The 27,203-nt window shown below is 42.8% G+C and overlaps 1 protein-coding gene across 1 annotated transcript; it reads right to left on the reverse strand.

Annotated features, from left to right (window-relative positions):
• Positions 1-1,141: 1,141 nt before the first annotated feature.
• On the reverse strand, positions 1,142-26,106 carry LOC133121244 (uncharacterized). Its single transcript, XM_061230449.1, has 12 exons — positions 25,989-26,106; positions 18,240-18,351; positions 17,903-17,996; positions 17,648-17,702; positions 17,382-17,522; positions 17,046-17,206; positions 12,023-12,121; positions 10,842-10,987; positions 8,144-8,315; positions 2,246-2,358; positions 1,336-1,420; positions 1,142-1,198 (listed from the first exon to the last, which is right to left on the reverse strand). Exons 1-12 carry the CDS (start codon positions 26,104-26,106, stop codon positions 1,142-1,144), a joined length of 1,353 nt encoding a protein of 450 aa, XP_061086433.1.
• Between the last annotated feature and the right edge of the window lie 1,097 nt (positions 26,107-27,203).

The raw sequence follows: 27,203 nt of genomic DNA on the forward strand, positions 1-27,203 counted from the left end.
AGGAAGCGATTGAATATACCTGACTATTCAGAAGAAGCCGAGAACTGTCCAATTACTTTTGTATGAAAAGGAATGTGAAGCCTTTACAGTAGACTGGCCACACGGAAGCCACTATTGAGGAAAAGGCATATGACAGCCCGCTTGGAGTTTGCCAAACGGCATTTAAAGGACTCTGAGAGCATGAGGAAAAGGATTCTCTGGTCTGATGAGACAAAAATTGGACGGCTCATCACCTGGCATTATCCTTGAGACAACCAACATGGTGCAATATACCACAGGGCACCCTCATTGGTATTTCATGCCTCGGTGGGTCAGAGCTGTTTTTGTGGCACGCAGAGGACTAACAGCATAACATCGGCGTATATATGACTTTAAATGGAATATGTTTTAGATATTCAGCATGCTCCTAGCTGGTGCAAAAAGAATATGATGTAGAACTGTTAATTTTCTTTACATATTAAAACACTACACTTCAGTGTATTTACCATGTGCATTTAATGGCTCCATTAAAAGAAAATATAGTCATTAGCATTACATTGGAAAGCAGGACACAAAGTAGGATTGAAGATTTTTTGCTACTTTGCCTTCATCAGAAAACAGAATAATACGATATAAGAATGATTAATCGTGTTTTAACTACATCATGTAGTTAAATAAGAAATTTGTTGGAATTCAAATACAGAATCAATCACATCCACAGCTTTATAAGTGCCTCAGCATTAAAAGTTTACTGTAACAGTTCCCGCAAATTACAATGTCTTTTCATCGGTCAATGTAATGCAGTAAAAGACAGCAAATGGATACAAATGATGATGCTTTCCATTCTCTATGCTCTTCTGGAGAGACATACAGTGTGCTGATTTTTGTTTTCACCTTAAAATCTTAAAATCAGCATTCAGTTCAGACCCAAGAAACAAGGTGAGGTGAGTTAACTGTCAATCAACTGCTTTCATTGATCAATCATGTGCTAAGTAACAACGAAAGCCAGCACACTGTGACTCTCCAGGACCAGGGATTCCGACCCATGGCCTAGTCAAAATACGATAGCTTGGAATAAACTGTAACTGGCATTCTAGAGTACTGGAATGCATAGTGCAATATCAGAAGGGCACTATATCATCTCTTATTTCGTGCCTTTCCCTCAGACCATATCATGTTCCCCAAGACTCTGACGGAGGTAGTCTTCATAGAGCTTTCTCTACAGAAGGATACAATACATGAATGCAAAGGCACAGTTATTGACCTGTTACAGCTTCATTTTCAACACAGAAACAGGGATCTAGTGTACAGTACTAACAAACAGCAGGAATAATGCACTCCAGCTCTTTTCAGTACCTTCTTTTTATTCAACACTTCCTCAACAAAGTCCAGTTTCTCTTTCAACTGTCTCTTCTGCCAGCCAGACATGGTCGGACGGGTGCTTGGAAGACAGATGGACAAGATAAATAAATGTCTGTGAAAAACACACTGAGGATCAAGGCAGTACAAGCACAGGCTGACCAACCGCTACAGTACAATATCTTCACACAGACTCGGAGACTTCATTTTGACGTTATGATTTCCTGGGCTTCCCGGCCGAGTAAACTCTTCCCTCCTTCCCTAAGCAATGCCAAATGCTGCGCTTCTTCAGGATTGGCATGGGCATGGATTTGACCCTGTGATCTATTTTGCTGTAATATGCTGCCAATGAGAAAGGCTGCAGTTCACACAGGTTACATTTATAGTTTTCAGATGTTCAGAATTAGGTCTGCTGTGATTTGTTAATGAATTGATTTGCATATTCATGATCCACATGTAATTTACATTTTTATGTATAAGAACTTTTCAATACAGTACAAATCAATGTCTTGCTTGAAACCAATAGTGATTGGGAACTTTTTGGATTAACAACAGAAAATGATGTTAGTTGCTTGTGTCAAAATGGAAAAACCTGCATAATACAGCAAATATTGTTGCCGTTAGTTATAACACTCACTCGATTACCTGCTATCACACTATTTTTAGGAGATACCAGGGCTGATTTGAGTTCTGCCTGGTTTAAATTGAATTGAAGTGTTTTAGCATAGTAGTCCACAGTCCAATAACATTACACATTTTTTGCAAGTGCAATAACATCTCATCTCACCACTTTTAGTGGAGTGTTGGAACTGAAGGAGTAGGTTATGATTATAGCATATTCTGAATAACAGTACTTACTTAACAGTACTTAGTAAAAACGGAAAAAACAGAAAGCTAAATTTCTTACCGGAAGGCCAAACATGCTAGGATGAGGAGAGTGACAAAGACCATAACGAGTCCTCCACAGCAATAAAGCTGATGGTCAATAGGCATAGAGACTAATGCTTTCATCACAGGAACCTAAAGAGGAAAAAAGTTGTTATGTATTGATGGTAACAATAAAGCAGCACATACAGAAAAGGTGAGCATTAAGCAGGGAATACACTATGCATTGGGGTACAGGTCTGGTGTTTGTGTCATTGGCTGTAGTTGGCCCTTGCAGTAGGTGCCGGGATCATCATCAAAATAATTAACCGGGGGCTCGTTGGTCCGCCTTTCAAGACAATCAGTGTGCAGTAGTTTTGACGTGGGAGAAGAGGGGTGGTGTAGAAGTGTAAAACACAACAAAAGGTTCTAGGTGTGCAAGTTATAGTCATTTCCCACAATAAGACCATTAGGTGACCAGTTTGTATTTGTGAATGGTTACTACCAAAATAAAGACTAATTCTGACAACAGCATGATGCCTCCTGGAACATCTACGGAATTTTTATTTCTGACTATATCGACTTGATGAGATTTATGAAACTTTACAAAAATTCACAAAAATGCATATTATCGCTTGTTAAAGGGCTTGCTTGACCCAAAGTCATATTTCTGTAAATGTTGACAGTCCTTTCAATGTTCAATTCAATTCAATTTGGCTACTGGGACTTTTCTCAAATGAGTATTATTTGTTTTCACAGTTGTTAGTAACCGTTTTCAAAACCTGAATTGATTGCTAGTAGCCTACCATTTTTCATTGCTAGAGCAGCTTTTTGTGTTGAACCAACAGCACGAATACTGAATGTAAGGCTATCTTATATTTCCGGAGGAGGAGATTAAGGTGGGACTCCCTCCAAACCCAATACACGCAGTACAGGTTGTGAAGACTTGTGTTTGCTGAGGCTTAGAATGCAAATAGATGCACATGATGAGGCAACCGTCAGAGCAGTGTGAACACTATGTCTGATCTCACCCCACCAGCACTGATGAGACCCTATCGCTGTCAGCCATAGACAGCCAACTATGACGTGTCCGTTGGCCTGGTGTTTGAACAAAATTATTACATGAATACTGCCGCTCTGTTATTTTGGCTCTGTAGTCCAGCACATTGGATTACACGAAACAATGAATATGATGTGAAATTCAGACTGTCACCTTTAACATCCATATTGGGTAATCCGTGTTGGAATTACATCCCTTTTCATCGTAATTGGTAACTATTTCTCATTAGTCAGGTGTATTCCAATGCTTTCTTAGAGATCTACTCTGGATTCTAAGCTTTTTATTGCGTTGGGAGTCTGTTATTGGTGTTTTCTCAAGATTAGGACCAGACAAGCCATTATCTGGCTGAGAAATAAGAAAAAAAAAGAAAAATAGTCCGATACATAGGCTAAACAATAGGCTTTAAAAAAATCAAACTGTTTGGAACCCCCCTGCTGGAGCCAGACCTGGGAGGGGAGCTCGTCGGCGAGCGTCTGGTGGCCGGGCCTTATCCCATGGGGCCCGGCCGGGCACAGCCCGAACTGGTCACGTGGGGTCGCCACCCTGTGGGCTCACCACCTGCAGGGGTCGGCATCGGAGTCGGGTGCTTTGTCCAACGGGCAGTAGGCAAAGGCGGGGATCCGTGCTGATCCTCGGCGTCGCAGACTGGTTCTGGGGACGTGGAACGTCACCTCGCTGGTGGGGAAGGAACCGGAGCTAGTGCGGGAGGCGGAGCGGTACCAACTAGATATAGTTGGGTTCACCTCCACGCACAGTACTGGTTCTGGAACCAAACTCCTGGAGAGGGGCTGGACTCTGTTCTTTTTTGGAGTTGCTCAAGGTGAGAGGCGCCGGGCGGGGGTGGGGATACTCACAAGCCACCGGCTGAGCGCCACTGTGTTGGAGTTCCACCCGGGGAACAAGAGGGTCGCCTCTCTGCGACTACGTGTCACTGGGGGGAAGGCTCTGACTGTCATTTGTGCTTATGCACCAAATGGCAGTTCAGAGTATCCGGCCTTCTTGGAGTCACTGGGCGGCATCCTGGAAAGGGTGCCACCCGGAGACTCCATAATTCTGCTGGGCGACTTCAACGCTCACTTGGGCAATGACGGAGAAACCTGGAGGGGGGTGATTGGGAGGAACGGCCTGCCTGATCTGAACCCAAGCGGTGTTTTGTTATTGGACTTCTGTGCTGGTTATGGATTGTCGATAACAAACACCATGTTCGAGCATAGGGTAGCTCATAAGTGTACTTGGTATCAGAGCACCTTAGGCCTAAGATCGATGATCGACTTTGTGGTCGTATCATCAGACCTGCGGCCGTATGTCTTGGACACTCGGGTGAAGAGAGGAGCAGAGCTGTCAACTGATCACCACCTGGTGGTCAGTTGGATCAAGTGGCCGGGGAGGCTGCCGGACAGACCCGGTAAACGAGGTCTTCAACTCCCACCTCCGGAAGAACTTCTCACGCATCCCGGGGGAAGCTGGGGACATGGAGTCCGAGTGGGCCATGTTCAAAGCCTCCATGCAGAGGCGGCAAGCAGAAGCTGTGGCCAGAAGGTCATCGGTGCCTGTCGGGGCGGCAAGCCAAGAACCCGCTGGTGGACACCAGCGGTGAGGGAGGCCGTCAAGCTAAAGAAGGAGGCCTTTCGGGCTTGGCTGGCCCGGGGGTCCCCTGAAGCAGCAGACAGGTACCGGGTGGCCAGAAGGGCTGTGGCTTCGGCAGTCGCTGAAGCAAAAACCCGGGTATGGGAGGAGTTTGGGGAGGCTATGGAGAAGGACTTTCGGTTGGCCTCGAGGAAGTTCTGGCAAACCATCCGACGACTCAGAAAGGGAAAGCAGGGCTTGTCTCAGGCTGTTTTCAGCAGGGGAGAACTGCTGACCCGGACTGGGGATATTGTCGGGCGGTGGAAAGAGCACTTCGAGGAGCTCCTGAACCCGAACAACACGTCCTCTGTGGAAGAGGCAGAGCCTGAAGACTCGGGGGAATCTGCACCTATATCCCTGGCGGAAGTTGCTGAGGTAGTCAAAAAGCTCCTCAGTGGCAAGTCACCGGGTGTAGATGAGATTCGCCCTGAGATGCTGAAGGCTCTGGACATTGTTGGGCTGTCTTGGCTGACACGCCTCTTCAGTGTCGCGTGGAGGTCGGGGACAGTACCTGTAGAGTGGCAGACCGGGGTGGTAGTCCCCATTTTCAAGAAGGGGGACCGGAGGGTGTGCTCCAATTACCGGGGTATCACACTCCTCAGCCTCCCTGGGAAAGCTTACTCTAGGGTACTGGAAAGGAGGCTCCGACCGACGATCGGACCTCGGATTCAGGAGGAGCAATGTGGCTTCCGTCCTGGCCGTGGAACAGTGGACCAGCTCTTTACCTTGGCAGGGTTGCTGGCGGGGTCATGGGAGTTTGCCCATCCAGTCCACATGTGCTTTGTGGACTTGGAGAAGGCTTTCGACCGTGTCCCCCGGGGAACCCTGTGGGGTGTACTGCGGGAGTATGGGGTACCGGGGCCGTTGTTACGAGCCATCAGGTCCCTGTATAACCAAAGTGAGAGCTGTGTCCGCATTCTCGGCACAAAGTCAAGCACGTTTCCGGTGGGTGTTGGACTCCGCCAAGGTTGCCCCTTGTCACCGGTCCTGTTTGTGGTATTCATGGACAGGATCTCAAGGTGCAGCCGAGGTGAGGAGAGTGTCCGGTTTGGTGACCTCAGAATCGCATCTCTGCTTTTTGCGGATGATGTGGTTCTGCTGGCTTCATCGGACCGTGACCTTCAGCACGCACTGGAGCGGTTTGCAGCCGAGTGTGAAGCGGCCGGGATGAGAGTCAGCACCTCCAAGTCCGAGGCCATGGTTCTCTGCCGGAAAACGGTGGATTGCTCCCTCCGGGTTGGGAACGAGTCTTTGCCCCAAGTGAAGGAGTTCAAGTATCTCGGGGTCTTGTTCACGAGTGAGGGTAGAAGGGAGCGTGAGATCGACAGGCGGATCGGTGCAGCGTCAGCAGTAATGCGGGCGTTGCACCGGACCGTTGTGGTGAAGAGGTTTACTGGTCGATCTACGTCCCAACCCTCATCTATGGTCACGAGCTTTGGGTAGTGACCGAAAGAACGAGATCGCGTATACAAGCGGCCGAAATGAGCTTCCTCCGTAGGGTGGCCGGGCTCAGCCTTAGAGATAGGGTGAGGAGCTCGGACATCCGGAGGGAGCTCGGAGTAGAGCCGCTGCTCCTTCGCGTCGAAAGGAGCCAATTGAGGTGGTTCGGGCATCTGATCAGGATGCCTCCTGGGCGCCTCCCTTTGGAGGTTTTCCGGGCTCGTCCAACTGGGCGGAGACCCCGAGGGAGACCCAGAGCCCGCTGAAGAGATTATATATCTCTCCTGGCCAAGGAACGCCTCGGGATCCCCCAGGAGGAGCTAGAATGCGTTGCTGGGGAGAGGGACGCCTGGAATACCCAGCTTTGCCTACTGCCCCCGCGACCCGACTCCAGATAAGCGGGTGATGATGGATGGATGGATGGATGTTTGGAACATCATTAAAGAAGAAACATTTCTGGGCAGTAATTTCAAGTAAGCACCTTGTGTGAACCCTGAGAGCCAGACTGAGAGGGGTCAGATGAGCATATTTCAACCAAACTTGCATGTTTTCAGGAATAAATTAATTGGAGGTGGCTTGTTTATACTCACAACATAGTTGCACCATTACTTAACTGTACTTTGACATACAGTGCTTTAAACAGGTGGTCAAAAAATTGGATTTTGCTAAAAAAAAAGAAATTTAGATAGAAAATTTCTCACAACCTACTGGCTGTGCAATGTCTGATGTAGGGGTATTCACAAGTTCGTGGTTTAAAGCAAGAAAATACACTTCATGCAAGCTTTTGAATTAACCATGTGTACAGCTACAGTCACCTAACAGGAGAGCATCCATGGAAAAAATGCTTGGGTTAAACCTTCCAAATCCTGTTGTGAAATGTTAATTCAAACATATTTATTTAGCTACCTACACAGGAATATTAGTTACAATGAGTTAGTTATGAACTGTGTGGCAGCAGTGCAATGCATGCAGTCATGTAGATACGCATCAGGAACTTCAGGTAATATTCACATCAAAATCAACCATCAGAAATTTGATCTAAGTGACTTTGACCGTGGAATGATTGTTGGTGGTAGATAGGGTGGTTTGAGTATCTCAAAAACTGCTGATCACTCTCTAGAGTGCAAAGAATGGTGCAGAAAAAAAAAAAAGAAAATCCAGTGAGCAGCAGTTCTGCACACAGAAACACATTGTTAATGAGAGACGTTAGAGGAGAATGGCCAGACTGGTCAAAGCTGACAGGAAGGTGACAGTAATCCAAATAAGCGCACATTACAACAGTGATATGTAGAAGAGCATTTCTGAACACACAATGCATAACTCTAAGTGAAAAGGCTACAGCAGTAGAAGTCTAAAAAATAAGTCTATAAATACCTACTAAAGTGCTCACTGAGTGTATATTAAGCTTCTTCTGGACAATTATTTTTCTGTTTACGTGATATTGATATTATGATAGTGACTTTAATATTCACAGACCGAAAAACTTCTGATTTAGCAATCATATACTGCAACAAGTCATTAGCAAACAGCCAAGCAACATTATAATTAAAGAAGAAATCTGGACAACATAAATTGAGATCAGGTTTTCCTTTTAAATTACTAAGCTTTTGGCTGACTTTTCCCAAGGGATCATAATAGTAGTAAGAATTGTGATACAAGTATAGGAGGTGAAATTCTGGTAATGTAACTTCTCACTGAGTAAAGACAGAGTTCACCACAGGTGTACTCTGACACATACTGTACAAAGCCATTAAGATATACACACACACACACACACACACACACTAATAATGTATATAATCAATACTGACTTACCAAATAGAGTGTTAATGCCTCCCTGCCCTCCTCCCCCAGTGCCATCTGAAAAACTGGGTTGGACAGACCGCCCAACAGCAGGACAGCCAGCAGCATGAAAAGCAGAAAAGAGCCCAGCAGACAAAGCATACAGCCTATGCAATGGGATTGCGAGTTGTCTGCACTGTGCTGCCTGTGAAAGAGAAGGGGATGGGACAGGGGAAGGCATGTGTTTATATGAAAGTCGAAAGAACATTTCAGCTGAAGTTGCAAAAAAAACATTTAGTGTGCTTTCAGGTAGTTGACTCAACTTTCCTCCTACTACCGTCTTAAAACCGCTTTCACACAGAAGCAACTACCCGGGAATGTCCTGTGTTTGCTGTTTGTGTGAAAGGATCGCGACCCTGCTCTTGACCTGGGAATTACCCAGGACGAAACATGGCTTGGCGTTTGTATGAAAGGGGGAATCCAGGGTTACTGGACCCGGGATTTCATCAAGGAACCTCATTGGTTACGACCGGAGACGCGCTAGTAGCCTAAATCGGCAACGGTGCTTGTTAAAGTTTTGTTTTAAATCATGATTACATTTTTTTAACCAAAGTGACAGTTACAGTTGATTTTAGACTAAGCAGGAGTCGATTATGCAGATTGAACCACCAACCTTGCGGGTCCCAGTCATGTACCTTAGCCACTACACTACAGGTGACCCCATTTCAAGAAAATAATTTTGCATATGGAGCCATATTTTGCGGAATCCACTTTGCACAGTGCAGTCACTGGCAAGGTGCATGATGCACTGGCCGTGGCAACTGAATGTTGCCATTTTCATAAAGTCCATTATGAAATTTTAGTTTATCGTTTTAACGCAGTATTCATCGGCAAAACCCAAGGCTAAAACCAAGAGTAGACATTCAGAACTATTTATTGTTTACCAATCAATCTAACACGACACATCTGGTCAATACTTTTTCTCACAAAATCCCCATTCTCAACATGCCCCATGTTAGTTTTTGCCCCGGTTTCCCCTAATTATGTCTTCACATATACATTGATGTGACATTTATTGCATATTACTCATTACGCCAAAAGAGAAATTGTTGCAAAAAACATTTATCATCGAACAGTTTACAAATGCAGTCTCTCTGTAACTTGTGCCAGTAAGCCATACACACTGTCACGTAATCAAAATGAAAAGATTGTCCAAGTTGCATTATGCCATTCTTCTCATTAGACAGGTGTAAGAAAAAGGACAAAATACCGTACCCTAGGGATCACAGTCTACAATGAGAATAACCAGCAAATAATTAAAAACAGAAATAAATACAGGAACTATATAGAAGAATAAAAACAATACATAAACAAATAAAATGTAACCGATGTATTTTCCTGCTTGTGGGATTTAAATCAAAGACAAACTGAACAGCACACAATCTACAAAAACTGTTAATTGGATTTTGGCTGATCATGCGCGGATCATTGCTTGTGAAAGTCCTGGAATTAGAAATATGCCATAGACTGGGCTGTGACTCACGCCTTAGACCTGGGTTGAACAGGCAGATGAGGCGGTGGCGAAAGGGTAAAAGTGTGTTTGGTTTCATATTGGTGAAATACAGTGCAGTCTGTAAGTGTTTGGACAGTACTACAATTTCTGTTCTTTTGTCTCTGTAGTCCAGCACATTGGATGTGAAATGAGGCAATGAATGAGGATAAAGAACAGACTTTCACCTATCATTTGTGGTACAGCCAAATCAGTGTTTGTACCTTCAGTGCGAGTGGGCCAGTGCAATGCTGCTAGCCCTTATTAAATCAATGTTCAATGTTGGATCGGTGAGCTAGCTAGCCTATTGCGGGTGCAGTATATTTGTCTTTTTATTTGCCTCTGACCCAAAACACTGGTATTGGTAAAATCAAGTGACTTCTGCGAACTTTTTACGCCTACACTCACACACCCTCCTCCACTAGGCTCATTGCTGCAGCTTCTGCAATCAGTCTGGTAAAGCACAGACCACGAAGAGAAAAACACCAAAACCTTCCAACATGAAATGAGAAGGTAGACAACAAAACATTCCACCGGAAAAAGGCAAAACCAGAAAACCAGAAGCCAAAACAGACCACAGTCTTTCAGCCAGACAGTCCTCTCAGGCTTGAAAGCCCATTTTATAAGGCCCAATGAATAGATAATGGATAGCAGTTACAATGATTACAAAAAGTTACAGCTGCCGCCATACCTGTGAGTAGGGCCAGTGGTGCCCCCTGGTGGACAGCGCTTGAATTCCCTTCCTGGAATAATGGGAATTCCATTCATTCCCTGGAATAATGCTTTGAGAGTCATCCAGAAGTCCCAAATTTGATTATCTTAGAAATAATTTTCTGTCATTGGATCTCTAATTTCTCACTCATCATCCACTTGTGTGGACTTCAGCATGGTATCACTTTTGATATAGAACATTGTATATTCAGTAAGATATTACTATTACGTACATGTGGGGCGGCCTAGCGTAGTGGTTAAGACACATGACGGGTACCGGCAAGGTCGGTGAATCCCGGTGTAGCCACAATAAGATCTGCACAGCCGTTGGGCCCATGAGCAAGGCCCTTAACCCTGCGTTGCACCAGGGGAGGACTGTCTCTTGATTAGTCTAATCAACTGCACGTCGTTCTGGATAAGAGCATCTGCCAAATGCCATTGATGTAATGTAATGTACATCAGATGAAGTACCTATCAGTGTTGAGTTTGTCAGTTATGGCGCAAATGATGACTTCACAGTCGTTCTCCAGTGAGTTAAGGGACATCTGCACAGTCTGGTTAATGGTCTTCTCTAAGGTCTTGCAGACTTCCTCAATCTGATTCACACAACAACTTGGCTGAGGTGCGATAGAAAAGACAGGAATTTCAGGGGAGAAAATAAATGCAGGTGTGTAAAGTAGTTCTGTACTTATCCAAGCAATCCAACATGTTAGAGTAATAGTTTACCATAAGGGTCTCTCCATCAAAATTCAACCAGGATTTTTATGGGCTCTTGTTTCCAAGATCACATTAAGTAAATACAACAGAATTTTATCTGGGGGGGGGGGGGTCAATCAAAAGTAAATCATGTTTCCACATACCCAGAGTACGTGGATCTTTCCATCCAGATTTGCAGAGATGTGACAAATCTATGTTTCTATATTTCACAACTTTTTAAAATGCACATAATGCAATATAATGGACTGTATGGGCCACTCCTTTTCTAGTAATCAATGCGGCAAGAATTTACATGAGGAAAAACTCAACAGTAACACTCACTGATCAAAACAGTTGACACTTTGCCCCAGAATAATGGTGTGCTTTGGCACAAACCTCTGCTTGTGTGGACAATAAAATTTTCCTCGGGATGAATAAAGTATCTATCTATCTATCTATCTATCAATAGAATAGAGTTCCGGCAATAGAAGGAATAGTTCCGCATTTTTTAGTTATATTGATCAGGTAACTGCAGCATTATATCTGTAAAGAGATGTTGGTGTTGAGTCGGCTGTAAATTGTCAGTGTACTGATTGCCGGAAAAGGAGTGGTCCATACATTATAGTGAACTGCATCTAAAAAAAATCAAGAAAATGTGTCACATCTCAGCTTAATTTTTTTTGTCCTTTTATTATCTGTTCACTGTCATTAATAGTGGTATGCAGAAGAGCATCTCTGAACATGCAACGCAACATACATATAAGGAATATATGTATTAAAAGTGAAGGAATTCTGAGCGACAGGCTCGACAGCCTGGTCCATTTCCTGGTGCAATGGCTCACTAATTTAAACAATTAAACATGGTATGTGTTTTGTGCCTGTTTATGTAATCTCAGATAATTTCACAGTGTATGTACAGGGTATTTGCATGTCTGGTTGTGATGATGACTTACAACCTTGTTGGGGTTGGGTATGTAAATAGTGGGCATGTCAAAACCACACTTGTTGAGGCCTGGTCTCTTGCACAGCTCCTGAACTATCTGCATCAAAACTCTCTGAAGAGTAAAACACAATTCAGTTAATTAACACAAGAACACTCTGGGTATAAACATATTACCAACTTGATTTCTTGGTGGTGCATTCCATAAGAAATAAATCACTCCCTGAACTCACCCTTTTAGATTTTTTTAAAACATGTTAACCTACACTCAGTGAGCAATTTATTAGATAGACCTCTACACGAGCATGAAGACAAAGTTTAGCTCTTTATTTCTTAGTTACAAATCTGTGTGGTCTTATGAGTGTCTCCAGTCTAACAAACATAATCATTGACAATGTCACAATTTAAGTACAATTTCTCTACCATTGGGCTAGCTAGGATGAAAGGCTTCTTGCATGTGATAATTCACTCTTACCAAAGGGGTATTTACATTCATACGCAGATCTGAAGCTGACTGAAACTGCAGTGGAGCGAGGCCTCATCACATGGCCCCTGCCTCAACCAATCAGAGATTATTTTGCTTACTCAGCTCTTACTCATCATTCAGGGATTTTTGATGATCTCTCTTTCTTTTTCGTTCAATCTAGAAGAAATTGGGACTCTGTAAAATTGTAAAATGCTATTGCCTGCTTCTATTGAATGTGAACTTTGGGGCTGTACTGATGAGTTACTGCTCATCAATAACTCTATTTCCGGGCCATGGCAGCCATCTTGCAGCAGTGCCACTTGCGGAAGAACCTAATTGAATGGGATTAAATGGAACCACGTGACCAGGTTTTTGTTCCAGTAATTATACAGTTCAATAGTTCAGACAGTTGGGGGCAGTAGAACATCATATTTCTACTGACTCCTCTGAAACTATCGAAAGATACATTAAACTAGAAATATTTTATAACTTTGTTCTGTGCAATAACGGTCATTTCACAAATAATGATGTTCAGGATCAGATTAGCATTATATTAAGTTTGAACTGAGGATGAGAAATCTGATGCTAAATCTTGTCTGGGAAGTAAAGTTAAGGTGAAATATGGTTAATTTCCGAATCCAGCATCTTTTAACAATTAGCGCATACCAAACACAAACGCATCACCAAGTTATGAAGACAGCATTGACACTATGGCTTCCACTCTATTCTGGTATGGGCTGACCTACAGTTGAAGGTATATTAGCCATTTTAAAGATCTGGATTTTTAATAGTATGAGAGGTGCCAGTGTGAAGTTTTCTAGGCCACCCCTATTGAGACAGACACAGACACACACACACCCTATTAACTGACCCCCCTTTTTACTCTTTTTCTTATCTGCCAGCCACTGAAGCCATTTGAAGTTTTCCATAGCCAAATGGTGAATGAGAAATTAGTAGTTCCCTGACATTCTGCACGTAATTGCAATTTCACCCTGGAGCTGCATATCAAGGCGCACCCAAAGCATTAAAAAAATACAGTAAATATCTCTCCAGCCAAATGCTAGAACAGTGGTTTTCAAACAGTGTGTTGCGTGGCAAGGTCAAGTGTGCCTTGGAATTTAGAAGTACAGAATGTGAGAACATTATTACATATTATTATCCAGCATCAAAGCCATTATCAACCAGAGGGTTAGAGTCTATTATATACTGTCAATTCAACAAACATATCAGCTTCATGTTTACTTGCTTAAAACTTCTTATGGAAACTTACAGCAACCTCCTAACATAACAAATAGTGCAGAGAATGTATTCCAAACACAATTAATACAATTATTTGTGATACTTTCTTTGAAAGCAGTAGCCTATTTTCTTATTTGCTGATATGCAAAGACTGCTGGGAAACATGTGTATTTGGTTGTCCAATGTCAAGTGTTTTTTTTAAAATATATTATGACGATGAAGAATGCTGTAGCTAACTTAAAGACACAATAGGTATCATTGAAAAAAAGGCTCACTGACATATTGAATCACCCTCTGTGTTCATAGTCCTTAAATTCAGGTTTCAAAGAGTACATTTGTCGGGCCGTCAAATTTAACAAAACATTGTACAACTGTACAACAATTCAAGCTCATTGGTTGAAAATTGGTTCTAACTGCCACAGCCAATGACATGGGGCTTATTTTGATTGTTCATGTAGCTGTCCAAATTGCACTTCAGACAAGCAATCCCTGAAACTATTGCTTATTATCCAAGCGAAGACTACATATCTAGTTATAAAACAATTCCAGTTTGTTATCGGTAGCAACCAGCAAATGAGCTATAGTTAGCTTGAAGGATTAACCAATATTCACTTACAATAAAATATAGGCAATACAAACATAGTAGCGATTGCACAAACGTTGTGCTTCAGGCGGATATTTGTACATTCGGGAAGCTAACTAGTAATTGCTCATTTGCTTGTTAAAGAGAACTGGTATTGGTTTCTAACTAGATAAGCAATAGTATAGCGTTTCAGTAATCTCTTGTCTGGAGTGCAATTTGGGCAGCTACACGTTCCTTTTGTCTCTTTGCGTGTTCAATCATCTGTAAACCTCTCAAACTGTAAATTGCAGTAGCATCGTTTGTGGTAGACTATCATATCTTAGTTATATAGCCAGTTAGTTATGTAGCCAAATAACTTGCTTGCTCACAATATAGTTGGTTAGCTAAAGTGAAAATTGTAAATAGTGTTGTGTAGCGAACCAAAGTCAAGGTCACTACGAAAAGATGGCAGGCTCTGTTGCGTTTGTTACGGTAAGCTTTCCAAAAAATGTGCACAAGAACACCGAGCTGTATAATAACAATTTATATTACGTGTTATAGTTATAGACTGTGGGAAGCATTAACAGTGTTGTGGTTTGAGGTTGTCTGTTGTTGCAATTTAGTGCAAGTGCAAGTGCAAGTCCAAAGTTACCAATTGTACCTTCAACTATTTTTGCTGGTGAAATGTGAAATGTCTGCTGGTTGAGATTTCTACAGTCTACATACTTGGGATCCCTAACTAACAATTGAGTTGTTCTCCCCGTCTCTGCGTGGGTTTCCTTCAGGTACTCTGGTTTTCTACCACAGTCCAAAGACACGCAGATTAGGGACTACAGATGAAAATGAGCTCAGACATTAGCTAAGCATTGATGTGGAAACCGTTCAAAAAAGGATGCAGGGATTTTTTTGGGTGATCTTCCGCTGTTGGTATGAACAATTGTGCATAACATGCTAACGGTGAGCTCTGACCAAGAAATGTATATTAAAGATAACGTTAAATAATCCAGAGGCGCTGTTTCTAAAAGTTAAAGCACCAGATAAATTTGAAGCTCCAAAACCTACAGGTAGTAACAATACTAGCTACTTAGCTATCCAGCTTGCAAACTCCTTGTAATAATAATAATTATTACAAGAAGAAGAAGAAGAAGAAGAAGAAGAATATTAGGTGCAAAGTCATGTGAAGGATTTTTATTTTTAAGCCACTGGTCAAGGGCTGATGCTTTGCTCATCTCAATTGGACCATTGGAGGGACAGTGAGTGGCCATCTCTTCTGAAGGCATCTCATGTGGTTCCATTAAAGAAAGCTATGAAAACTGCAGGGAAGGTGTTCTACTGCTGAGATGGTTGTGCGCCGCAGTACAAAAACTGCAAAGCCATCCAGAATCTATGACTCCACTGAGAAGACTTTGGTATGGAAGAAAAGTGGAACTTTTTTGCAACTGTTCATGGAAAAGGACGATGTGATGGCATTGGGGGAACAAAAAAAACGTGAACGAGAGCTAGTTTACACAGACCAATTAAGGACCAAATAAAGACACCATATTAACTGTACCTCTTTGCTAAGGAAACCCGTCCTGAAAATGGGTTGGAAATAGTGAAGATTCCTGGGGCCAAATTTACATACACAAAGCTCACAGTGCAAAATATGGCCTGACAAGGGTGTGTTGGTGCAGTCACACCCTGCCTGAAATTTGCATCTTATTTACAAAGGCTACAGCTAATTACACAATCAGTGAACAGGACTGTCAACAAACCCCATTTTGCGAAAGAGACAGATCTTAAACAGCACAGTTAAAACAGGTGTTTACTGCATTGAATATCTTCACTGCATGTGGCGATATCCATGTATCGGCTGCCACTTAAAAGCATATCCAGTGTAGGACAAAATCTTTACATATTCCAGCTGTGGTGGCTATGTTTCTTTGGATTAAATGCGACATTGCAATGAGCTTTACTTTTGAATGGGAACTTTGTGTGGGAGGTACCAGTACATCATTTATTTCTCCCAGAAGCATAATTATTTGTTTGGCTTGGTGTCACAGAAGTCGCATGGGATTTTGTATTTTTTGCCAATCCCTTTAATTCCCCATTTATTTTCTGTGATTGTTTTGGAGGATAACTAATCACGATGGACAAAAGTGATAGACAAAAGTGATTAAAAGCAGCGCATCATTGCATTTAGCCTATTCATATTTTTTATTAGCGGCAATACTGATTTCTTTTTTTTTTTATTTTTTATTTACTTCAGTTACTGTCACTATGGTTGAGCATGTTATTTCAGTCACCTCCCACTGCTTTGCATGAGATATTGGTTAATTTAATAAATTATTTAGTAAATATTTTCTGTGACAAACACCCAGCCTTAATTATTGCTTGGCTGCAATCATGAATGAATATTTACTATTAATCATCATTTGTTTGATGATTTCTTGCTCTGGGCGTTGAAATAGTGTGATTCTTGTTGCAAAGATTATTTCAGTGCATCTTTGAAGCCTAGATCTTGCACCTTGCTTTATGCCTGCTCTATAGAGGCAGAGAAATTTCATGCATAATTCGACCCTCGTTAATTGCGTGAACTTATTCAACAGAATACATAATCAGCCACACTTAATATAATACACACAATATCTCTGCCATTTATTTCGGCGATAAATGCATCTTCAACCCTTCACATGTCCATGCACGACACAAATTTGGCTGACTTGGCCTTCCTTATTGTGTCATTTTATTTGAATGTTCTTTTTTTCAATCATGATGCCTCCCCTAGATTACCTGTCTGTCTGAGTCACTCCCAGCCTCGTCTGCCTTGCTCATATAGAACCTCAACTTTTCGCCTTGGCTTTCGTTCAACTTCTCAACAAGGTTCATGGTGCGCTTACACAGTGCCTGGCCCATTGGGTCGAAGAATACCAGAATCAGATCACACGCATTGCCTGAGAACAGATAGGAAGGAAGTACATGAATCCAACCAATGATATAGCAAGAAGTTAAGAGTCGAAGTGAGAAGGATGTGATGAAAACAACAAATGGTTGCAAGGGAGAGTGGGAGTCTGACACAATGAGAGTAAACGTTCCACAGTAAATGACAGTATTTTAGAATTTACAAACCCAGCCACAGAATAGCCTGATCTACATCAAATGGATACTTCATGTACCCATCCACCAGGCCAGGTGTGTCCACAAAGGTCACGAGACTGAACCGCTTCTGCCGGGACGTGCAGATCTCAGTGGTGAGGTACTCCGACACCCCTGTGAGGAACAGAGATTCATCCTGGGGCAGGGATGTTGCAAGCGACTGGACATGTGTGCACCACTCATACAAAATGATGTTATGATAAGTTGAAAAAGGTTAATATAATTTGCACTGGTCTGACCTTTGAAATCCTGCAGATGTTTGAAATGAGGGTGGAGGAAGAGTGTTGCCTTTCCCTGAAATTGAAAATAATAAGTGAAACTGGGGACATGATGGGATTGGACTTAATAATAGAAACCTTTCCATAACATCACAGACTTTGCCTTACTTTCATGCCCTGACCATTTAAAAGCCTACAGAATAATACTGCTTATATAAGTTTCAATTTAAAACAATACACAGAGAACCCAAAGAATAACACAGTTGCGCTTTTCACCATGAGGGATTCCCTTTTTCGTCCACTGGTAACAAAACTGAAGCCTTGCGTCTCAATGGCCACTCCTGTGCGCTGAATGTGCTCATCTACATACCTGACAGACAAATACTACACCTAAATATTTTTACATTAACAAACAACACTGCAATGCATTAAATGGAGCAACATACTAAAGCATACAAAATTTTACACCATAGGCATGTAGTTATATGCAGCAATTCTGTGATTTACATGGGTGAAATGTTTTACACTTCATAAATGTGGATTTAGGGTATATAAAGACTTATGGCGTATGTACAGACAACTACTGACATGAATGGTAACTTTAAGCCAATACCAGTTAATAAAGGAGCTCTTGCCAGCAGAGTGGTTCCCCATAAGCATGACGGTGATCTTTTTCCTTGGCGGCAGAAGATTCAGCCCCACTGACCGTGCTATGCTGATCAAGCCTGAGATACAGACATATCACATATAGACTCTTAATATGAAGATTGTTTAATCTTTCAAACGGCATAGGTGAAATTACAAGTCAGCAAAATAGAGCACTCCAATGTAAATCAGAGAGAATCTATCAAGCTATAGTACACTGCGTAAAGAAATGGCTTGCCAGTGAATATGATAACATTTTATGAAGTCTGTAGCTCAGCCCTCTTCGTCAAGTTTTAATATTAGCTAACGTTGTTGCAAAGTTTGTTATTAGCCTCGTCTATTAATCAGAGAAAAACAAAACTAACACAATATTTAGACTTTTTGGATTGCAACAGCACCAATAAACTGTACATTTTTTAAATTATGCTTTACAGTATGGATGTACAAAAGCCGTCTGCTTAGTAGGCTAAATAATACATCTGTCAGGCTTCAGAACAATTAACCCAATACTGAGACCACAGGAGGTAAAGTTCAAGTATTTATTTTCTTTATCGCAGTTTAAACAGGCAGTGGTCAATAACCAGCAAACAGGAATGGCACGGAATAGGCAGTTTGTAATCAAATGTCCAGGCAAAGGTTTGGAATCCAAGCAAACACAGATAATCCAGAGAATAGTAACAGTCACAGGCAGAAGATTGAAAACAAACAGGCAGTCCAAACAAAAACAGAATCCAAAATCAAAAGTAAAAAATCTAACTGAGGTCCAAATACAGCGGGTCAAAACAGAACAAGAGGGTCATCCAATAATCGGTGGTAAAAGACACAACAGGTGGCAACAACAACAGGTGAAAGTAAGGTCGGGACACATAACAATCTGGCAAAGAACTAAACAGACAAAGGGGTTTAAATACATACACTAAACAAGAATCAAAACGAGAAACAGGTGGAATCCATGACAGAGACAGGAAGGAAGTACATATAAGGACCGAGGAGGCGGAAAGGCGAAATGAGGCACAGACAAAACAAATGAATGAATGAAACGAACAGGAAACAATCTACAGTAAGCACAGAGGGTACAAATACACAAAAATGCTGTTGACTTAAACACAAAATGGAGAACAGGAAACACAAACAACATCCGCTATGAATAGGATTAATAAACATTTTATCTTCCACAGCTTCATTTCAGATTTCATAAGAAATTGTAGCCTATGAGTTGTTGATGCCAAAGTTGCTAAGACATATTTTAAATGTGTCAAAATGACATTACATATAATGTAACATTAGCTAAAATAATAAAGTATTTATTAACACTTGTTAACACTTCTAATGTAATGTTTTACATTTAGCTAAACACCTATAAATGAGGAAATATAACATTAATGCAATTAAGACAATATCTGAAATATATTAGTGCAGGCTGCAGACAGCTAGCTACATATGCTCAATATGCTACCTAAGAAAAAAAATTACACAATGCACATTGTGGTCTTTGCAAAATCATTCATCCCTTTTATTGCATAGCCAAGCTGGCTATATTACAGAAAATCAAAAGACAACAGGATTGAGCAAAATATTATCTGTGATATCCTAACTATTCAGCTAGTCCGTGAAATATGTGCTGCCTGCTACCGGCATTAATATTACATCTTATGGCTCAAGTGCAATGTACTTTCAGTTCAACACCAGTTGATAGATAACACCAGTTATCTATCGTCCTCCAGGGCCCCTGGGAAGCTTCCTTGATGAGCTAGACACCCTTCTCAGCTCCTTCCCTGAGGACAGCACCCCACTGATTCTCCTTGGAGACTTCAACATCCACCTTGAAGCCTCCCAGGCTGCTGCCTTCCTACCGCTACTCCACTCCTTCGGCCTCTCCCTGCAACACTCTCCTCCAGCCCACAAGGCAGGCAATATCCTAGACCTTGTCTTTGTGAGGAACTGCTCATGCTCCGATTTCACGGTTACCCGTGGTGAGGCATACATCTGATCACCACTTCATCTCATTCTCCCTCCCTCTTCCTCCCCATCCTCCTCCCCCTCCTCCCACCCACACTTCCTCAGCGCGCCGTAACCTCCACTCCCTCTCACCCTCTTCCTTTGCCACCACTGCCACCGCCTCACTCCCCCCTCTCGAATCCTTCTCCAAACTCCCCACTGACTCTGCATCTGCCACCCTCCTTTCATCTCTCTCCTCCGCCTTTGACTCTCTCTGTCCCCCTGTCTCAAAGCCACCTCGCACATCCCCTTCCAGTCCTTGGATATCTGACACCCTCCGTACCTCCAGGGCCAGCCTCCGCACAGCAGAGAGGAAGTGGGGAAAATCCAGAGACCCTTCAGACCTCACAACTTACCAGTCTCTCCTGGCGGCATTCTCTTCCGCTGTCACTGCCGCCAAAGCAAAATACTATCAAACACAAATTCAGAACTCCACTTCTAACCCCCGGAAACTGTTCTCTATTTTCTCCTCTCTCCTCAACGCACCGCCTCCTCCACCTCAGTCCTCCTTCGCTGCTGATGATTTTGCTGATTTTTTCGATGAGGTCACAGAAATCCGCAGATCCTTTACAACCACCGCCCCCCTCACTGTGCCCTTCCCCCCTCTAGGCCCATCCCTTCCTTTTCCACTTTCTCCCCCGACTCTGATGTTTCTCAACTCCTGCTCTCCCACCGCCCTCCAACCTGTGCCCTTGACCCTATCCCCTCTTCTCTTCTCCAGACTATCACACCTGACATTCTCCCATTTGTCACCTCCCTTGTCAACTCCTCCCTGTCTTCTGGCTGTTTTCCAGCATCCTCCAAGAGGGCCCACATCAATCCGCTGCTAAAAAAGCCTACTCTGGATCCCTCCATCATCCAGAACTACCGCCCGGTATCTCTTCTTCCTTTTCTTTCTAAAACCATAGAACAAGCCGCTTCTAGTCAACTTTCTTCTTTCTTTTCTAACAACAACCTGCTAGACCCCCATCAGTCTGGCTTCAGATCGGGCCACTCGACAGAGAGCGCTCCTCTCCATTAGTGAATCACTCCATGCCGCACAAGCAGCCTCCCTCTCCTCTGTCCTCATTCTTCTAGATCTCTCTGCTGCCTTAGACACTGTGGATCACTCCATCCTCCTGTCCGCCCTGTCAGCAACGGGCATCTGTGGTACAGCCCTGGATTGGATTGAGTCCTACCTCTCTGGTCGCTCCTTCCAGGTTGCCTGGGCTGGTACGGTATCGACACCTCGGCCCTTCCCCAGGGCTCCGTCCTAGGCCCACTTCTTTTTTCTCTTTACACTCGTTCCGTTGGCCCTGTGATCACTGCACATGGGCTACCCAACTCTTCATCTCGTTCCCACCATCTGATACACAGGTTTCAGCCCGTATCTCTGCTTACCTGAGTGACATCCAGAGCTGGATGGACAACCACCATCTAAAGCTCAACCCAGGTAAGACTGAAATGATATTCATCCCTGCGAATACCTCTCCCCATCTGGATCTCTCCATTTCCCTCTGGGATACCACACTTACGCCATCACCCAGTGCAAGGAACCTCGGCGTGGTGATGGACAGCAGACTGTCCCTCTCCGAGAAAATTGCGGCGGTGACCCAGTCATGCAGGTTCTTCCTATACAACATACGGTGAATCCGCCCCTTTCTCACCCCCTACTCGACCCAGCTCCTGGTCCAAGCGATGGTTCTGCCCCGCCTGGACTACTGCAATTCCCTCTTGGCTGGCCTCCCAGCGTCCGCCATCAGACCCCTCCAACTTATCCAGAATGCAGCAGCTCGTCTGGTCTTCAACCTTCCCAAATATTCACGTCACCCCCCTGCTTACTTCTCTCCACTGGCTGCCTGTCATGGCTCGCATCAAATTCAAAACGTTAGTGCTAGCCTTCCAAGCAGTTAAGGGGTCTTCCCCAGCTTACCTACAAAAAATCATCAGACCCTACACCCCTGCCAGACCTCTTCGTTCAGCCTCCACAGGCCGCTTGGCACCTCCCCCTCTCCGAACTTCCACCTCACGCTCACGACTACTGTCTGTTCTGGCTCCACGGTGGTGGAATGAACTCCCTGTTGAGGTCAGAACTGTAGAATCTCTTCCCACATTCAAGCGCAAACTGAAGACGCACCTCTTCAAGCAGCACCTCTCCCCATCCCTCCCTACCTCCCTGTGAACCTTAATTGTTGTCTTTCTGTGATTTACTTTTTTTCTGTATCGGTATTTTTAGTTTGGCTAGGTAAGCAGTGTTTGGCTAGTTAAGTTTGGTCACTTTTGCTTTGTTGTTTGTTTGTTTGTTTATTTGTTTGTTTAAAAAAAATAATAAAAAAATAAAAAAAAATTTAATAGGCCCTGGTCCTTATCTTTGTTGTACAGGTAGCAGTTGAAATTGTACTTCCCTCTTTCAGCGCACTTATCCCTGGTTATGGGTATGCACTTTGTTGTAAGTCGCTCTGGATAAGAGCGTCTGCCAAATGCCATTAATGTAATGTAATGTAATGTAACAACAGCTCATGGCTCTGTCGCAGTCGTTAAATGGCTCATTTGGCTCTCTCGCTCAATGGCTCCTTTCGGTCACTTTCCGAGAGAGCCAAACAAACAAATCTTTGACTGAGAAGAATTGGGTCAGTTCGTTCATTTGAAAGATTTGGTTGAAAAGATTGAAAGGTGAAGACCAAGGAACACTCTGTAGATCTGTTGTCTGATGAGCAAAAAAACTCTTTGGGCAGAACTCCAAGCACTATGAAATGTACGAAATGTATGTAATTCTGAAATGTATGTGCTGTTTGTAATTTCATGATTGTACATTTTATTACATTTATTAGACCTCAAAATTCGACATTTCGATGATGAATTGTCCATACACTGAACATGGGGGAGAGACATGCTAACTTGTATGATGCTAATTGAACATTCTGTTCAGCAACGTTATCACACGCAGGTTGTGGCTAGAAGACACACAACAGCCTCTCTCACTCTCTCACTGTCTGTCCAAAGTGGAAACCATGCACTCAATTTGTGAAGACGTGTCAGATACAGTAAAGCAAGGGCCACCAAAAAACGCACATAAACAGAAAACTTACAGCTAAATCTTTTAAAAGTTCTGCTAGTTCATTAGGCTAGTCCGGCTTCAAGAATGGCCACTCCACTGAGTCACTCCACTCTGCTGAAGCCAAATCCCGCTCCTCTGTCCTCATCTTCCTCGACCTGTCAGTCACCTTCGATACAGTCAACCATGCGATTCTGCTCTCATCGCTGACTGGGATGGGTGTCACAGGATCTGCACTGGCATGGTTTTCCTCCTACCTCTCTGGCTGTTCCTACCGGGTGACTTGGAGGGGCTCAGTCTCTGACCCCCACCCCCTACAAACTGGAGTCCCGCAGGGCTCAGTTCTTGGTCCTCTCCTCTTCCCTCAATACACTATATCTCTTGGTTCTGCTATCTCTCCCCATGGCTTTTCTTACCATTCTTACACTGATGACACTCAACTCTTTCCTTCCTTCCTCCCCAATACCCAGGTCACCACACAGATTTCTGCCTGCTTGGCTGATATCTCTGCGTGGATGACTTCCCACCACCTGAAGCTTAACCTTACCAAGACTGAGCTTCTCTACATCCCTGCTAAATCCTCTCTGACAATCGACCTCCTCACTGATTGTTGAGGACTTTGTAGTATCCTCCTCCCATACGGCCAAGAATCTTGGGATGACTCTTGATAACCGCCTCACCCTCGCTCCACATGTATCCTCCACTGCCAGAACATGCAGGTTCTTCCTCTACAATAAATGCCGTATCCATCATCTCATGATGGAGAAAGCCACCCAGCTCCTAGTCCAGGCACTAGTCATTTCCCACCTGGATTACTGCAACTCCCTCCTAGCCGGTCTCCCAATCCTTAATCACTCCCTACTCCCCAGCTAGACCACTCCGGTCTGCCAGCTCTGCACGAGCTGCACGTTCACGCCTGTTTTCCGTTCTGGTTCCTCAGTGGTGGAATGACTTGCCTACCACTGTCAGGACAGCAGAATCCCTCACCGTATTTCGACGCAGACTAAAAACACACCTTTTCAGACTAAAAACAGTACCTTAGTCCTCCCTCCTGATCCCCCCCCCCTTCCGATATCCCTCTTGTCTAACCCAAAAATAAATAAAATAAATGTATTAACTAATTTTAAAAATGGCACTTACGATGACTGTATCTTTGTTTAGAACAGCACTTCATGTGTATTTTACTAGTTATGGATGTGATGCTTTAACTTGTGGAAGAACCTATGCACTTGTAAGTTGCTTTGGATATTAAAAGCGTCTGCCAAAGGACTAAAATGTAAATGTAAATGTAGTCATAAAACCCAACAAAGTCGGTTAACTAGGCTAGGCAGCTAGCTCTAGCTACACAGGAAAATCACAGTGACAGTGTTAATGCCAGCTAGTTTACGAGCTAGCTAGCCTATAGTCAGGCTTTTAAAAGTAGTTACACCTTGCTAGTTAGCTAGCCAACTGGCTAATATGGAATATTTGTCATTACACATGAGAACATTCAATCTAGCAAGCAAGGTGGAACTTACCAAATACCGTGTTGATTTGACTGAAGAAATGCGCTTCAGACAGCGGAATTAGCGTTGAAATTGAAAAGAATGACGCAAACTAGCTATACTTTTAAATCATGCATCTTTATGCATGCTAGCTAGAAAAATAAAACCTTTGGTTGAGAACTCTCAATTCAGCCAAGAATGTATCATTCAATGAACAGCAAATGCCACTTTTTGCCATTAGATGGCATTTGCGTATAAGAAATGGGGAGGAAAGGCTTGCAAGACTAGATTTTCTTTACAGTTTTTCTCAATCGCTTTGGCCCATTTTATGAATACTGCTCAATTTTGATTGATCAGAATGTGTAGTACTGTAATTGTGTTGCACCTGTGCCCTACAGTAATTTGTGACTGGGTGAAGTCAGATGTGGGAAACTTCCCTTCATAAGTAAAATCCAAGATTCACCTGGCCAACAATTTATCAATTCAGCTGACATTACATGAATACAATGTCACTAAAATTTAGGGAGTATCTACTTGACATATTATGATAGTTGGATGGACCTATGTGTGTTTTGCGTGTTTGAGAATAAAACGATTCAACAGAAAACAACCTAATATATTGTGATCGGCAAGACTTGTGCGATTGATAATTGGGCCAATTGTAGATAACTGTACTTTATCATTTACATAAATGTGTAGACTGCAATGAGAAATGATGTTCTGCTGTGAACAAGTGATCTTATGGTGTGGAGGTTTTCACATACTGTTTTGAGAACATTAATTGTCATTCGACAATCGGGCCAAAGCGATTGAGAAAAAACTGTAACTCTAGTTAATGTTGGCAAGTTCTCAAATTATTACTATTTATTACTAAGTATTCATTGAAGCTCCCGTTGTAAAAACTAAGAAAATGTCACAAAAAAGTTTTAAGTGAAATGTTTGCATTTGCTGAAAGCCTCAAAAGCCCTAATTCTAACATCAGCCTGCTCTCCATCAAGGTATCAGCACAGATCTTGTAGTGTAGGGATTCTTCACGGTAAGAAGAAAGTTTACGGCATAACTGTCAACTAGCGAGTTAATGTAAGCATTATAAGCTGGATGGAGCTAGCTAGCGAGCGCAGGATCCAATTATTTTAATGACAACTGACGTCAACATTTACTCTTAACATTGTACATTGTAACGTTACGGCCGAAAACTCACCGTTATCCGTATCAGTGTATATTTGGTGGCATTCTCGCAAAATACGCTCATCGATGGACACACTTCCCGACATTGAGGTAGCATTTGCACGGCTTCGGCTCTTACATCTCCCGGACATATCGTTAGCTGGCAACCAAAGCTACCTAAAATTAGGCTTAACGTTATTTTGGTAGCAAGCTAGCCACGTAACCGTTAATTCGCTTTCCGTCCAAAACAGATTTTCTGTGGATTAATCTATGTATGCTTTCAAGGTGAAGACTTTTGGTTCAAATACTGTACTCCTTGCAATAACAGGAAGGTTAATTAGAATTGTCCCGGTCCAGTCATCAATATCAACCGGCATTACAGACTTTTGGGAAATATAGAAAAAATGTATCTCAATCGTTCTGAAATTTGGAGAGGATGGACATTTATTCTATAGTCTATGGAAACAGGTTGAGATAACGAGTTATAGTCAAGTAGACGGAGCCTTCCGATTGGGAAAACGAACTGTAATATAACTGGATTGGAAAGGAAACGGCAACAGAAAAACGGTTGTGGAGGGCCGAAGTCGTGACGTCAAAGCCACGCCCCCTGGGTCATAAAGACATTTTCCCATTCAAAAATCCCTTTTTTTAAATCACTTAATAAATCACTCTGTTCCAAAAAAAATGAGTACACATTTTTTAACAAGTACAATTTTTTTTTTTACAAGAGTACAACTCATGGCATTAATATAACTCCATACCGACAGTGGTATCTGTATTAATTTATTGGCCCAACTCCTGTGATTTAACTGACTTAACCGGCATGATTTTAACTCATAAACTTGATTACAAATAGGTTACATTCTTTTTATCAGTAGCCTATCGATGGCAACCTGTAACCGATGTTAAGGCAATCGGGAAAAAAACCCATGGATGCAATGTCCCATAAGACTGGCCAGCTGAGGATAGATAAAGTCATCTTGTTGTTGCATTTGGTACACAAATCTGACAGTGCACTCTTAACTATGATATTTAAATAAAGCTTTGAAAAGCTGCATGTCGATCAGTTGTTTATGATACAGAGCCTTTGTTGTGGTGGCATCACGATTTAATGCTACATTTGCTTAGATTAAGTTGTCACTGCTGCCGTCTATGATGAAATGCACTTGCATAGCATTTAGCAGTATACTGGGAATGCAATTTAGTGGGACATCTGCTTTTCCTTTACATTACATTACATGACATTACA

This window comes from Conger conger, chromosome 2 (assembly GCF_963514075.1).
Source record: "Conger conger chromosome 2, fConCon1.1, whole genome shotgun sequence".
In the NCBI taxonomy this organism is placed as follows: Eukaryota; Metazoa; Chordata; class Actinopteri; order Anguilliformes; family Congridae; genus Conger; species Conger conger.